The 12796-nt window shown below is 40.1% G+C and overlaps 2 protein-coding genes and 1 non-coding gene across 3 annotated transcripts; 1 reads left to right on the top strand and 2 right to left on the bottom strand.

Moving 5' to 3' along the window:
- Positions 1-434: 434 nt before the first annotated feature.
- TRNAP-UGG (transfer RNA proline (anticodon UGG)) lies at positions 435-506 on the top strand. The gene has a single exon. It is a non-coding gene; the product is annotated as a tRNA-Pro (tRNA).
- A 1265-nt stretch (positions 507-1771) lies between these two features.
- Positions 1772-4991, bottom strand: LOC103975583 (protein THYLAKOID ASSEMBLY 8-like, chloroplastic). The gene is made up of 3 exons (XM_009390594.3): positions 4544-4991; positions 2449-2839; positions 1772-2126 (listed from the first exon to the last, which is right to left on the bottom strand). The coding sequence occupies exons 1-2, from the start codon at positions 4943-4945 to the stop codon at positions 2450-2452; spliced, it is 792 nt and encodes a 263-aa protein (XP_009388869.2). The 5' UTR covers positions 4946-4991; the 3' UTR covers positions 1772-2126; position 2449.
- A 220-nt stretch (positions 4992-5211) lies between these two features.
- LOC135606436 (protein DETOXIFICATION 40-like) lies at positions 5212-10073 on the bottom strand. Its single transcript, XM_065097471.1, has 7 exons — positions 9604-10073; positions 8768-9399; positions 8190-8246; positions 7221-7459; positions 6578-6696; positions 6385-6471; positions 5212-5530 (listed from the first exon to the last, which is right to left on the bottom strand). The coding sequence occupies exons 1-7, from the start codon at positions 9967-9969 to the stop codon at positions 5465-5467; spliced, it is 1566 nt and encodes a 521-aa protein (XP_064953543.1). The 5' UTR covers positions 9970-10073; the 3' UTR covers positions 5212-5464.
- Positions 10074-12796: the final 2723 nt, after the last annotated feature.

The raw sequence follows: 12796 nt of genomic DNA, 5'->3' as shown, positions 1-12796 counted from the left end.
TCGATCGGAGATTAGAGGACTCTGCTAAATAAGATGCTCACAATGTATCAACCTGTCCAAAGAATTTTGAGCTATTATGAAGGACGGCGTTTCTTACATGAATAGTTTCTCTCACTATAATTTTCGCATATCAATCGAGGACTGTCTATTTCTTCGGGAGTAGCCCATGTAATTGTATGATTGTTGAGCAGATTCAGGGAGATGGTCCATCAGCTTGAGATCTCTGCCATTCTTCTTGTCCTCATATTTGTTGTTCATGTTACTGCCTGAATTCATATCCCCAGTGATGCACTATGTTTTGGATCTTTGCTGCTGGTTGTTGCATCTGCGATTTCTGTCTAAGGCATTTTGGTAGCTAGCAGCTAAATATTCAGAGGACACTGTTGAATATATATTTCTATAAATATGTAATTTTGTGAACCTGATACCAAACAGGGCATTTGGTCTAGTGGTATGATTCTCGCTTTGGGTGCGAGAGGTCCCGAGTTCGATTCTCGGAATGCCCCCTCGTTTTTGAATTTTTGATTCAAGCTTCACAAATTAGAGCATTAATCTCATATGCTTATCAGAAACATGGCATACGTGAGTCAGAGTTTGGAGAAGCCGAACTTGCTCAGACGGCACTTGAGATCGATCACCTCCAGCCTGCGCACTCCTCCTTTCTTCTCCACCTCATCACTCTTCACATCTTCCTCCATGAGGCCGTCATCACCTCGTAGCATCGGAACATGAGGCCCGCATCTTCTTCGGCGTTGAGCAACCCCATTGCTGCTGCTGCTGCCATGTTTACTCGGTGGCTTTCTCCATTTGAAGGCTTTTCTTGGGACAGCATCACAGCTTACTGAAACTGCTTCTGCTCGCTGTTTTCTTGGTGAGTGGTGAGAAGAACATCGAGATGCTTGCTTGACGCATTCCATCTCCTGCGTCATCAGCGTGCCGACTCTGCCGGTTGTGCCCACCTTGACACCATCTCCCTTGCCACTGCTGACTTGTGTCGTCCAAGGCATGGTTTTTATTGCGAAGAAGTCTCAGAGATTTCTGGAAATAGGAGATTTATGATAAGAAGAAGAAGAAGAAGAAGGCACTCAGCGAGGGAGAGTGCACACCATGACGTTGGCTTCGATGCCTCTCTCGCCTCTGTCTCGCCTTTTGCTTTGAGCTATGGAAGGAGATGGGAGCGTGGGAATAAAAGATCGAAGTTTGCAGAGGTCGACGCCTCCGTCACCGTAAGAACTTATGCTTCTCTTCTCGAAGTCAACTTCGTTACTTTGCTCTTAAGGTACTATTTCTTTTAACGTGCACTTAAAGTTGAGAATATATCCATACTTCATTCCTTCCTTTCCCTTCTTTTAACAATTTTCCCTTGTTAAAAAGGGGCCTAAACAAATATTTCGAGCACTGAGACAGCATCAATACTTGTGAGACCATTTGGTGCAGTCATGGGATGAGAGTGGATATGCCATACATAATGGTCTTCAAGAGAAGAATAAAGAGAACAATTCCCAGAGAGTTATGTGGGTTTTACTCATTGGCATAACCTTGCATACCTCACATCTTCTCAAGATCACATCTAATAAATGGAGTGTTCTATTTACTGTTGATGTTTGTCATCTCCCATAGCAAGCAGCAATACTGCCTGATATCACATACTGACAAGCTTAAACAAATAGCTAAGCAGTTACATCAGACAAGAAACAGATTCTTGTGCAATGTTGATGAACACCGTATATTAAAATTATTCCGGCGCATGATCTGCATCTAATCTGAGCCATATGCAAACTACCCAACATGGGACCTTTGTCTGCATTGTTGAATGTCATGGCTACCATACACTTCAATTCTAAAATTTGGGTCATTGGTCACAGAGTTTTATGACAATGCATTCTCACATGGAATTGTCTAAATGGATACAGATGGATCAACTATTGCTAGCGGATCAGCTGCAGTGTGTTAATACAGATATCATGGGAAAGGGAAAACAACTGCAGAATGACACTTCATGTTGCTGTTTAACTACATGGCGGCATGGCAGAACTTTCTCCCGTTGCTACAAATGCAAATTGTTTCACCATATGAACTGGTTAAGGCCTCAATTGGCACATTGCCATGGAATTGATGCAAATGACCTGAAATTGAAGAATAATTGCATGAGAAAGGAAATATCGAACCCCCATGCAGAATAATTTCATTCAATGCTTTAAGAGAAAAAATAGTAACCATACAAGAGATAACAAAGTCAATATTCAAAAACAATACTTCTCCATAAAAGAAAAGTAAAACTGGTTCTAACTTTAGGAAATTATTTATAGCATAACTCCAACATTATCGATCAGATCAGAATCTCAGCTTGAAAGTTAAATGAACATGCTCACACTTTGGTGCTGAAAGTTATAGTATAATTGAGGCTTAAGCGGCGTGCGGGAGAAAGATAACACCAACAATGTTTACCTCATCTCATGCCAAAGATCTCTTCTGGTGGGTCATAAATGTGTCGCTCTGGAAATAGCTCCTCGAAATCTTGTTTCACTCTATTCCTAAGCAACGGGTGTGGCAGAAGCCCCTTCAACAGTATCCTGAAAGGCAATTCTTCTGGAGGCTCTGGAGACTTCATCATGTCCTCATAGATGTTCATGGCATCCGCAGGTGATCCGTATCTCAGAAATCCCCTGATTACCTCAGCATACGTCTGGGAATCAGGAAACAATTCCTCTTTCCGCATACTTTCCCATATTCGCATGGCCTCTTCCATCTTCTTACACTTCGCAAGAGCTACAATCAAATCCTTGTACAAATATACATCTGGTTTGTACCAATCCTCCTCCTGTATAATCCTAAACATCTGACAAGTAGATTGCCAGAGCCCATTATTAGTTCTGATATCTATGGCATATTTGTCAACGATATTCAAAATAATATGCCACCAAGAACTAGGATGAAAAATTAATGAGTTTACATACATTTTCATCTATTCATGTACCCATCTAATCTACTGGTAATAAAGAATCACATATACAGTAATCAAATTACGAAATTATCAGATGCGTGTAAGTTATACACTTGAAGAAGAGAACCACATGGAACTGTTGTCTATTGAGCCCCAAAAACCAACTGATTCTTGTTTCAACTGGATAGTGAACAAGGGCAAAAGCTAGAAAAATGCAGGATTTTGATCTGATAATGGTCATGCGAGAAAAAAATGTTGGACAAGAATCAAAAGTGCATTAGATCTACATCTCTGAGAAAAACAAACTACCTTTTATAAACAATGAAAAGGATCTCTTTCTCTTGCACCAAGACAAACGTCCACCGCACCAATCTTTGAATAATCAGCTTTCGTACCACCTTCTAATTCTATGTTTACACCCTACCTTCTTCTATCTCCCTTTCATTAGTATCTCATAATAAAATAACACACTTCCAAACTTTGAATAACAATACCTTTTAGTCCCCTATGTCTAAACCTGTTTAGCAGGATGTTTCCTCAAGACACTGAAATTTCTGAAGCTATCAGATTCAATAACTATCAGAAAAGCTGATGTGTCTCCATCCACTCAATCCATAACAGCTTAGCAAGGATGTACCTACATCGCCATAGAACATACTGGAATTCCCAAACGATTCAATAACTATCAGAAAAACTGATAAGCTACACAAGAACTTCTTGAACATCAATACCCTCAAGTAACTGTAGACTTCAGTTTAGTTGATATGTGGAAGGAAATTCCAAATATTTGCTTTTTTTTCCTTCAAGTTTATGTCTTAAAACTGTTCAAAGATATAATTTATCTACAACTGGGGTTAAACTTTTTAAATTAAGAAGATACTTGAAATTTCTCGGCAAGAGTGGGCTAAAAAGATATTTGATAACAGATTCTGGACATTTCGTTAATGGTTGCAAACAATGGAAAAAGAACAAGTTTTGATGGGTGGGCTTCAGCTCTCGGTAAGCCTCAATTCCAATATTTGCAAAGAACATATGTCGCATCAAACAAATCACATAAAGTTGTAGTCTCACACATAAGCAATATCAAATGAGCCCAATATCTTGTTCTAAGTAACAACTTCACTAAACATATATTACGAGGGTTATTAAAATGTATCCTTTTTTACTGGAACTGAGTAAATATTTTACAAAGACCACAGAGCCAATGAGCCAAAAATCTTGTAAAAAAGTTTCTATTATATGTAGAAAATCTGAAAGAGTGCCTTTTACTTATATTCAAAATTAAAAGTCATATCGGAATCTCAACTATCAAATATTAGCTCATTTCAAGCTGTACAATATAGCTAAATTTCTTTTCTTTTCTTTGTTGTTTGGAAAAGGTCTGAGAACACAGGCCACATTTTGATTTCATGAGAGATGATATAGCTAGAATTTAACAGTATTTTACTCTTGACTTCTGAAATTGCAGAAGCACAAATTTCGGGAAGAAAGCAATAAAAGGAAAAATATAACTTAAACGAAAGCTAATCACACCGAGCCCCTCAAACTCTATCCATCTATAAGCATCAAGCACGGCGTGATCAAAACAAGATGACGTACCTTAAGCGCCAAATCGATCTCCTCCTGGCGCTCGAGCTCGACAAGGACGGCGATCTTGTCCATCTTGAGCAGCCGGAGAACGTGGGTCTTGATGAACTTGCCCAGCTTCTCCTCGTCGTCCTTGAACCTCTTGAGCCCCAGGATGACGAACAGCGCTTCCTTGCCTATCATCTTCTTCCCCCTCCACAGCGGCCCCCTGGGCCGGCCGTCGTGGTATTTCCGCCTCAACTCCAGCGCCGCCGTCGTCCCTTCTCCGATCCTTGCCCGCGGCGAATAAAGGAGAGGAAGACGAGTTATCTGCTGCTGCGAGGGGTTCGCAACGAGGATGATTCGAAGCAGTTCCGTATAGGAGGAGGGGAAGGATGCGGGTTTTAGTCGGGACACGGCGGCTCGAATCGCCATCGAACCGGAGAAGCGAGCGGCGGAGGATGCGAGCGAGAAGGGGCGGCGATCACAATAAATAGAGAGAAGTATGGGCTTCTCTAATTGGGCCTAATTCGACTACCAAATACGAGTCTAACGCATTGGTAATTTGGGCCCAAATGTAGCCCATGAAAGGAAAGCTTCATTATCCTACGTAATCTCAAAGTTGTTCAAACGTAATCCCAAAGTTGTTCAAAGGTAATTGGGCCCAAATGTATGCATTTATTCTCCAAGTTGTTCAAAGGTAATCTCAAAGATTTATGGAACTTGATTTAAAGCTCAGATACGAAATGATGTCACAATAACCACAAATAAATTATGCATCTCTCTCTCTCTCTCAATCTCTCAGCAGATCACGTCGACCTCATTCTTTAATGCATCAATACATCAGATACACACATCATTTAATCTGAACCTAACTGGTTTCTTCGATCGGATCTTGATGTGCCATAAAGAGGATGATCTTGACAGATCAAAAGGTATCCAAGCACTGGTTTGCTAGGATAGAAGGGGCTCTTCCTTCTTGCCGTCCCACTTGTTCAGTCTCTTCTTAGCTTCTTCCACCTGCATTAATACAAAGAACATCATAAACCTCTCCAAATTTCAACCAACATCTCTGTCTTCCTATCTATAAATCTTTCTTTGACACATTTGTTTTTGAGTTTGTTCCTTTCTCTTGATGGAATTTCTTTGATACATCAGTGGAGGGCAGAAGAATGGAGCTGCAATTAACTTATCAAAGGGGATTCTAATTTTAAATTACCGTCACATCGTGGTGTCAGATAAAAGAAGATAATGGCACCAAACACCAAAGATTTAAAAGGTGCTTAAAGATGACAGAAAATTCTGACAAAAACAAAGGTTCTTTGCAATAGCTTATACATAGCGTTTGACGGTGGCGGCTATCTTTACATAATAGGAGATACCAGATAGAAAAAACATTGGCCAAACTCATGCAAAAATCACAAGGTAATTTGTGTGTCATTAGTGCTAAAATGACAAAAAAATAAAAGTGGTGTATTAATTAGTGCTTTACTCGGAGCAATACCTTTGAATTCTCCTTGTTCTCTGAGCAACACAAACATATGATTTGTGAAGATACTTTTGATAAGTAGGTTTAGTTCCGATCTTTTTGCAATTGGATAACACTGAACTATGCAAACCAAATTAAGAAGACTCAATGTTATGGAGCCACTGCCTACCATCTTTTCAAGGTGAAGGTTTGATACAATTATTTCCAAGGATCAGAGAAGTAAAAGCATTGGCTATGATCTTTTTACTCTCGATTCAGAAAGTATATGCTTGGAATCAAGCTTGTCGATTATCATGGTAGAGGAGGTCATCAACCAATATCAAAGAAATGATCACGATAACGATCTTGTCGGAAACAAGATTAAATGCCATGAATTGAAGATTACCTCTTTGTTCCAGTCGGTTCGGAAAGTGACCCACATCAGAATAAGGGTCTGCATTATAGTTCCACCAATCATACCCCCCCATATTCCCTGCACACATGCGAGTATTCAGAATTTAGCGATCAAACGAGTTGTATAATTGTTGACCGAATTCCATTAGGGAAGACAAATTTGATGCTTATATATAAACTTTTACCTTCGCTCCGAGGCCAAATTTGAAGCCAAGGAGAGAACCGAATGGGACACCAACTATGTAATAACAGCCAACATTGACATATGCCACAAAAGCTTGCCATCCACAGCCAACAGCAACACCTTCAGTTATGTGCATCACGCTGATTAGACTTTTCTATCAATAGAACTATGAAAATTACAGGTCTTTTTGTCTTTGGAAAATTGCTTGATTTATTGTAATTAGCAAGTGGTTCCAGACTCTACAATGATTTTAAATCCTAATGTAAAAGCAGGAGGATAGGTTCAAGCCGAAGTTGTTTGACCACAAGATGATGAAGTCGTCCATCTATCATATCTATGTTCTTTTTTCTTTCATAAAGGAACAATCACATAAGAGTGTTGACACATTAAGGTTTATTTTCAGAAATGATAAAAAGAAGAAGAGAAGTCTCCAATAGTAAGTAGTCAATTCCATATTCGCAATGTAGATTTCAAAATCAATGTCAACTAGAGAACACAACTAAGGTTGCGTGATCCTAAGCATGTTATATATTTCTTCTACCTCAAGTGCTTCCTGTTCCATAAAGTCGACAGAACTGATTAGTGATGATACACACGCGCGCGCATGCGCACACACACACACACACAGAGGGAGAGTTTCTTACCAGATAGCACAGGCTGGATACCGTTGAGGATAAGGGTGATGGCAAGCAAGGGACAGAGATCAGAGACAGCACGAGCAACAGTCTCACCCTCAGTGAAGGCATAGCTGATGTAGTCCCGAAGGCAAAGGACGATTACTGCTGCTATAACGGATATTATGAAAGACATCATGGTCACGACGATCACCGAAAATGCAGCCGACTTTGGATTGCCAGCACCAAGCTCATTGCTTACACGTACACTGTGTCAATTTGGAAATAAGTTACGATGTCTGAAAGCTTCTTCTTTCTTACTGCCAGTAAATCTCTTGTTGTTCCATATTTTTGTTTATCTCTAAATAACATTGTGAGTGAAAATTCCAGATTAACTTTCATTAGGATAATGATAAACGAGATAAGAAGAAATAAAAGAGCATTTAACAAAGGAAATTACAGATTACAGTCACAATGACGATACAACCTCTCTCATAAAATAGATGCCATCCGGTAGAGAGAGTTGGTTATTTATGCACTGAAGAGCCTTTTTTGCTCTACAAAAATCTCTCTTCCTTATTAATGCTTTAACATTGTACTACTATTGTCATGTAGCTTGAATAACAACCACTATTTTTCCGATTTAAATGATTTTGAAAAAACCATTATGCACATAGTAGCTGTATATGGAACAATGTGGTTACATGCTAATGAACTTACAAAACCAGAAAAGAAATATTACAGCATGCACTAATCTACAATCAAATAGATATATAGTTTCAGCGAGACCAATACTTCATTTCTAGTTTGTTCAAAAGTAATTTACGATTTGCCTTGTGTTTGGTCGCTGTTTACGGAATATAATCATGGTGGTTAGATTACAATTATGAGATTTTGTTCATCCTGATTCTCAAGAGCTAGCTGTGCAACAAATAAAAGTATATAGAGATGAGAAATTGTTTTCAGTTGCAGAATTAGGAAAGCAGAGCATCGACTGACCTCGCAGCTGCATTAAAACCAACCGAGATCATAAATATCCAACCGGAAATTGTCATGCTGCACCAACAAGCAGAGAACAAGTGAGACGAGCTTCAATGAACATATTTTACTCCCGAGAGTGTAATATTTGCAAGGCTAAACTTGGAAGAAGGCATGCCATTCTAAAAGCATTTACTCTGCATGATATCTGTCTGTCACAGGTTAAATTCCTCAAAAAGCCAAGAATGATGGTGTGGTGGGATCAACTGCACCGACACATCATAATTCCCATCAAAATGAAATGATAAATTAATCTGAAAAAGAGCTCATGTGGTGTATACACACACAAATCTCAGTAGACTTTTCCAGTAAGAGCAAACACAAACATGCATACTAGTCTAAATTGATTTATTAGAATGTAGGTGTCCAAATGTAATTATCTACAACAGAGAAAAAGTAGGGAACGGTTGGTTCCCTGTATGGCCATCATCTGCGAGCATATGGAGTAGATCTAATGCATTAAAACAATGAGTCAAGAGCAGTAATAGCGTGATGAAGAGATACAAGAATTGAATGAGAGGAAGAAGCCAAGTGCTCACCACACAGAAAGGGAATCAAGGGACAGCTCAGGGTTCTCCAGCAGACCGGCGATGAGGACCAGGACCTGGAAGTACCAGGTCTCCAAGCACAGCATCACGGCGGAGGCCGAGGAGAGCCGGAAGAACTCGGGCAGCCCTGAGAAGGCCTGCCAGGTGAACCCCATCCACGTGAACCGGCACCGCCGGCTGGTGACGATGTACATGAACTGGGCCGCCACTATGATCCACCACGACAGGCTGAGCACCAGCGACGCCCCAAACAGGCCCAGCCCAATCTTGTACACCGCCACCCAGCTCAGCAGCAGGTGCACCGCCAGCGTGGCCGCAGAGATGTAAGCGCTCGGCGCCACGATGCTCTGCGCCTGCAGGAACTTCTGGATGGGGAAGTTGGCGGCGTAGGCGAAGATCTGCGGGATCAGCCCGTAGACGAAGATCGACGCCGCCTTGGCGATCTCCGGCGACTCCCCCAGCAGCACCAGGATCGGCCGCGAGAAGGCGTAGATCACCGCCAGCGGCACGCCGGTGGCCATCAGCAGCACCGTCGACCGCTGCATATATATTCCCAGCATCTCGTACTTGTGGGCTCCGTACGCCTGCCCGCAGAGCGTCTCCACCGCACTCCCCATTCCCAGCTGCACAAAAGTCCGCATTGACTCACTTCACGACGTCGAACACGAGGCGGAGACCCGCAGCACAAATACGTGTGTCATTATCAGACGATAGATCGCGAGAGAGATTTGTATGGCTGATAGAAAGTCACCGTTGTCGTCATGCGCACAAGGGTTCCGGGTCGGAGAATTCAAGGCAACCACGGAAGGTGAAGGTGAGCGGATTACCATGAGGCCGTAGGCGAAGATTTGGATGCCGGTGTTGCCGAGGGAGGCGGCGGCGAGCTCGAGGTTGCCGAGGTGGCCGGAGAAGATCTGGGTGGACATGGACATGACGTAGTTGATCATGTACACCATCACGGCGGGGGCGGCGAGGAAGACCAGCAGCTTCATCTCGATGAGGGAGGCCAGCCACATGCGGCGAGCCCATGGGATGGACGCGTCGTTCAGCACGATCTCCAGCTGCCCGCTGGCTCCGTGGGCCTCGCCCTCGTCGGCCATGGCCGGAGGCGTCGACGGCGGCAGGGGCTGGTCAACGTCGTCGTCGCCGGTGGGGGACAACAGAGGGGAGGAGAGCGTGGCAGCAGAATCCATCCTATATGACACTGTAGAGAAGAGAGGATGGGATGCCTCGCTCTACCTAATCACCGAAAGTAAATGCGACGGAGCATATGAGAACAGCAAGTACATAGAGAGAGTCGTGTACCACTGCGCGACTCGGAAATTGTTCTGAAATGGCATATTTCTCCCTCGGTATATTTGATCATATCAAATCATAAAAAGACAACTTCAACATAATATGATCACTGACCCCACCTCTGCCACGGAGTGGCTTGGTGAAATGGATCTCAGGGATGCACATGTTTACTGCTGACGTCGGCGAAAGCAGCGGAGTAGTGAGCCCAAGAAGCTGAATCGATACAAGTGCCGCGTCATAGAAATGAATCCTTCTCTCTCTCTCTGTTTCTCTCTCTCTCTCTGTTTTTTAAAGGAGGAGATGCTATTAGAAAAAGATAAAAAGAAGGATGTGTTTGGAAAAATCATCCTATTGTAATCGTTTGGGAAAAATACGAAGTTATACGATAAACAAAAGTTAGTAATTTTTCAAGAAATTGGTCCTTAATTTTAGGTTTAATAGAGGATAAAAAACAGAGTAAATGATTGCAAAAGGTCTCAAAAAGAAAGGTGGGTGCAGCAAAAGGCGACCACATATCATCCCGTGCCACCATTCTTTCTAGATAGAGTTGGGAAAAAGGACAATCGCTGAACGAATTCAATTGTAGCCGTCACTGCTATCATCATCACTGTCGTCTTTAATGATGGCTTTTACTATAATAGAGTAAATCAAGATGTGGAGTCTCTTTTCTCCCTTCCCCTCTCTTCTGCTTAACCAACAATTATCAGCCAAGTCATCTTCAAACATTTCTGCATAAGAGTCATCGAATATTCGGGAGCTGACCAAATCGGATTATTCAGCTTAAACTAGTCGGAACAAGCAAAGGTCATTATGAAGCAGTCGTGTTGCAGCTTTTCTTATTCTTATTCCTCCAGGCAATCTTTCTTCCACTGCAATTGCTGCTTGTTTAAGTACCGATAACATATGTAGGATTTGAAAGTTTAGACACAAAATTAAGTCTTTGTGCGTTTTTTGTTGGCATGTCAATTATGATGTTTTGGCAGCGCAGCTGAGGCGACAGCTGACAGAGAGTAGAAATTGGTTGCTGGCCAAGAAAGCCGATACGAGATAGGAGTAGGCTAAGATTGCGTGTCAGAAGATGAGACCGTGGGCAATGAATTGGGTGGAGGATGAGCCCCGGATGGTGTGTGGAGGGTGAATAATCGAAAGCCGCTCTGCTGTCCTCCTCCGTTACTGTTGTGTGTGAAGGGAGGGGGCGATTACAAGTGTAATCTTTTCTGAAATAATAATATAGATTTGAGTTGGATAGTTGAGACTTTAATTGATCTACATATAGATGTCACTTAATTTATTTAAAATCTTTGCAACTCTACAATTCTATATAATTTTAGTTAAAAAATTTTAAAAATATATTTTTAAATTATTTTTTTATTTTTAAAACTCTATCTAATTTTATTTAAAATATAAAATATTATTTTATGATCTTTTAAAATATATTTTAATTTATTAATATATTTTTTTAAAATATACTTTTACAGATAAATCTCAATTTGATATGCAAGGTCGCACCCATAACTACCACCAAGTACGAGATCACCTATAGAAACATGACCGTGATCAAAGTTTTCTTCTATGTGAATGTTACTATCCAGATTATTATACTGTCGAAAAATCTACCTGAATCAAGTTGTTCTATTCGAAAACTTGTGTGACTATCTAAAATGCCTCTTGACCTAGATCCTGATCCAAACTTACAAAACGGAAGATCATTAAAATTTCTAGCAAGACTTCGTGTAGAAGGCACGATATCTATACGATATTCGAATTCAAAGAATAGACTTATGTAAATAAAAAATATCATCAAATTCCTCGCAGAAATCAATATGCCTTAACAGAATATCTCAAGTTTCAATTTTATAAGTAGTATTTATTTCTTTTCACAGCATCCTCCCATACTTTAACACTTTTAGCTTTATTAAAACAAATAGACTCGATTGGTTCAGAAAAAAAAAAAAATAGTGATATATACTTACATTACTTTATCTTTGGTAATGTGTTATTTTGATAACTATTCTTTTTTATCTTTTTGATGTTGGGATTTTCTCTTTATGAAATCATTACTCTTCCGATCGCTTTAAACGTATATCACTTCTATTGTGATTAATAATTTTAAAATAATAAAAGTATATATAGATAAGGAATGAGATGAGTCAAAATTCATGGAAGCATTAGATGATAAAAAAATCTCAACTATAACTTTTGAACATATATCACTTCTATTGTGATTAATAATTTTAAAATAAATTACCAGTAAAAAATAATGAAAAGAAACCTCTTCGAACACAATATCTCAATATACTATATAACTCTGTGCTTACGAATTCATATATTTTCAATTTTTCTTTCTTTCTTTCATCGTAACTAATAAAAATATATTTTTTAGCTTTAGCAACAAACTTGTTCTTTTTTAGTTTGGTACGTTAACATGTCACGAAGAACCAAATACTTTAAAATATTTAACATTTGGTTATCAAATATGAGCTCATATGGAGACTTCAGATTAATTGGACTAAGAGAAGTTCGATTAATAATATAAGTTGCATATGTCATACATTTGACCTTGGTTAAATTTTTACATTTATAAATCTTTATAAAATATTAAATCTTTCATTCAGTCACATCATTTTGTTGTGATAAATTTACACATGTAAGTTCTCTTTTGATACCATACTATTTACAAAAAGAGAAGAATTTACCAAAAGTGAATTCTCTATTAATATCAAC

The sequence above is a fragment of the Musa acuminata genome, chromosome BXJ1-2 (genome assembly GCF_036884655.1).
Source record: "Musa acuminata AAA Group cultivar baxijiao chromosome BXJ1-2, Cavendish_Baxijiao_AAA, whole genome shotgun sequence".
NCBI lineage: Eukaryota > Viridiplantae > Streptophyta > Magnoliopsida > Zingiberales > Musaceae > Musa > Musa acuminata.
This window is presented reverse-complemented; position numbering and strand designations above follow the sequence as displayed.

Coding starts and splice junctions, on each gene's coding strand:
- LOC103975583 (XM_009390594.3), bottom strand. CDS start 4,945: ATGGCGATTCGAGCCGCCGTGTCCCGACTAAAACCCGCATCCTTCCCC. Junction 2,840..4,543: donor AGATCGATTTGGCGCTTAAG/GTACGTCATCTT, acceptor TCTACTTGTCAG/ATGTTTAGGATTATACAGGA.
- LOC135606436 (XM_065097471.1), bottom strand. CDS start 9,969: ATGGATTCTGCTGCCACGCTCTCCTCCCCTCTGTTGTCCCCCACCGGC. Junction 9,400..9,603: donor TCTTCGCCTACGGCCTCATG/GTAATCCGCTCA, acceptor ACTTTTGTGCAG/CTGGGAATGGGGAGTGCGGT. Junction 8,247..8,767: donor CTTGATTCCCTTTCTGTGTG/GTGAGCACTTGG, acceptor TTGTTGGTGCAG/CATGACAATTTCCGGTTGGA.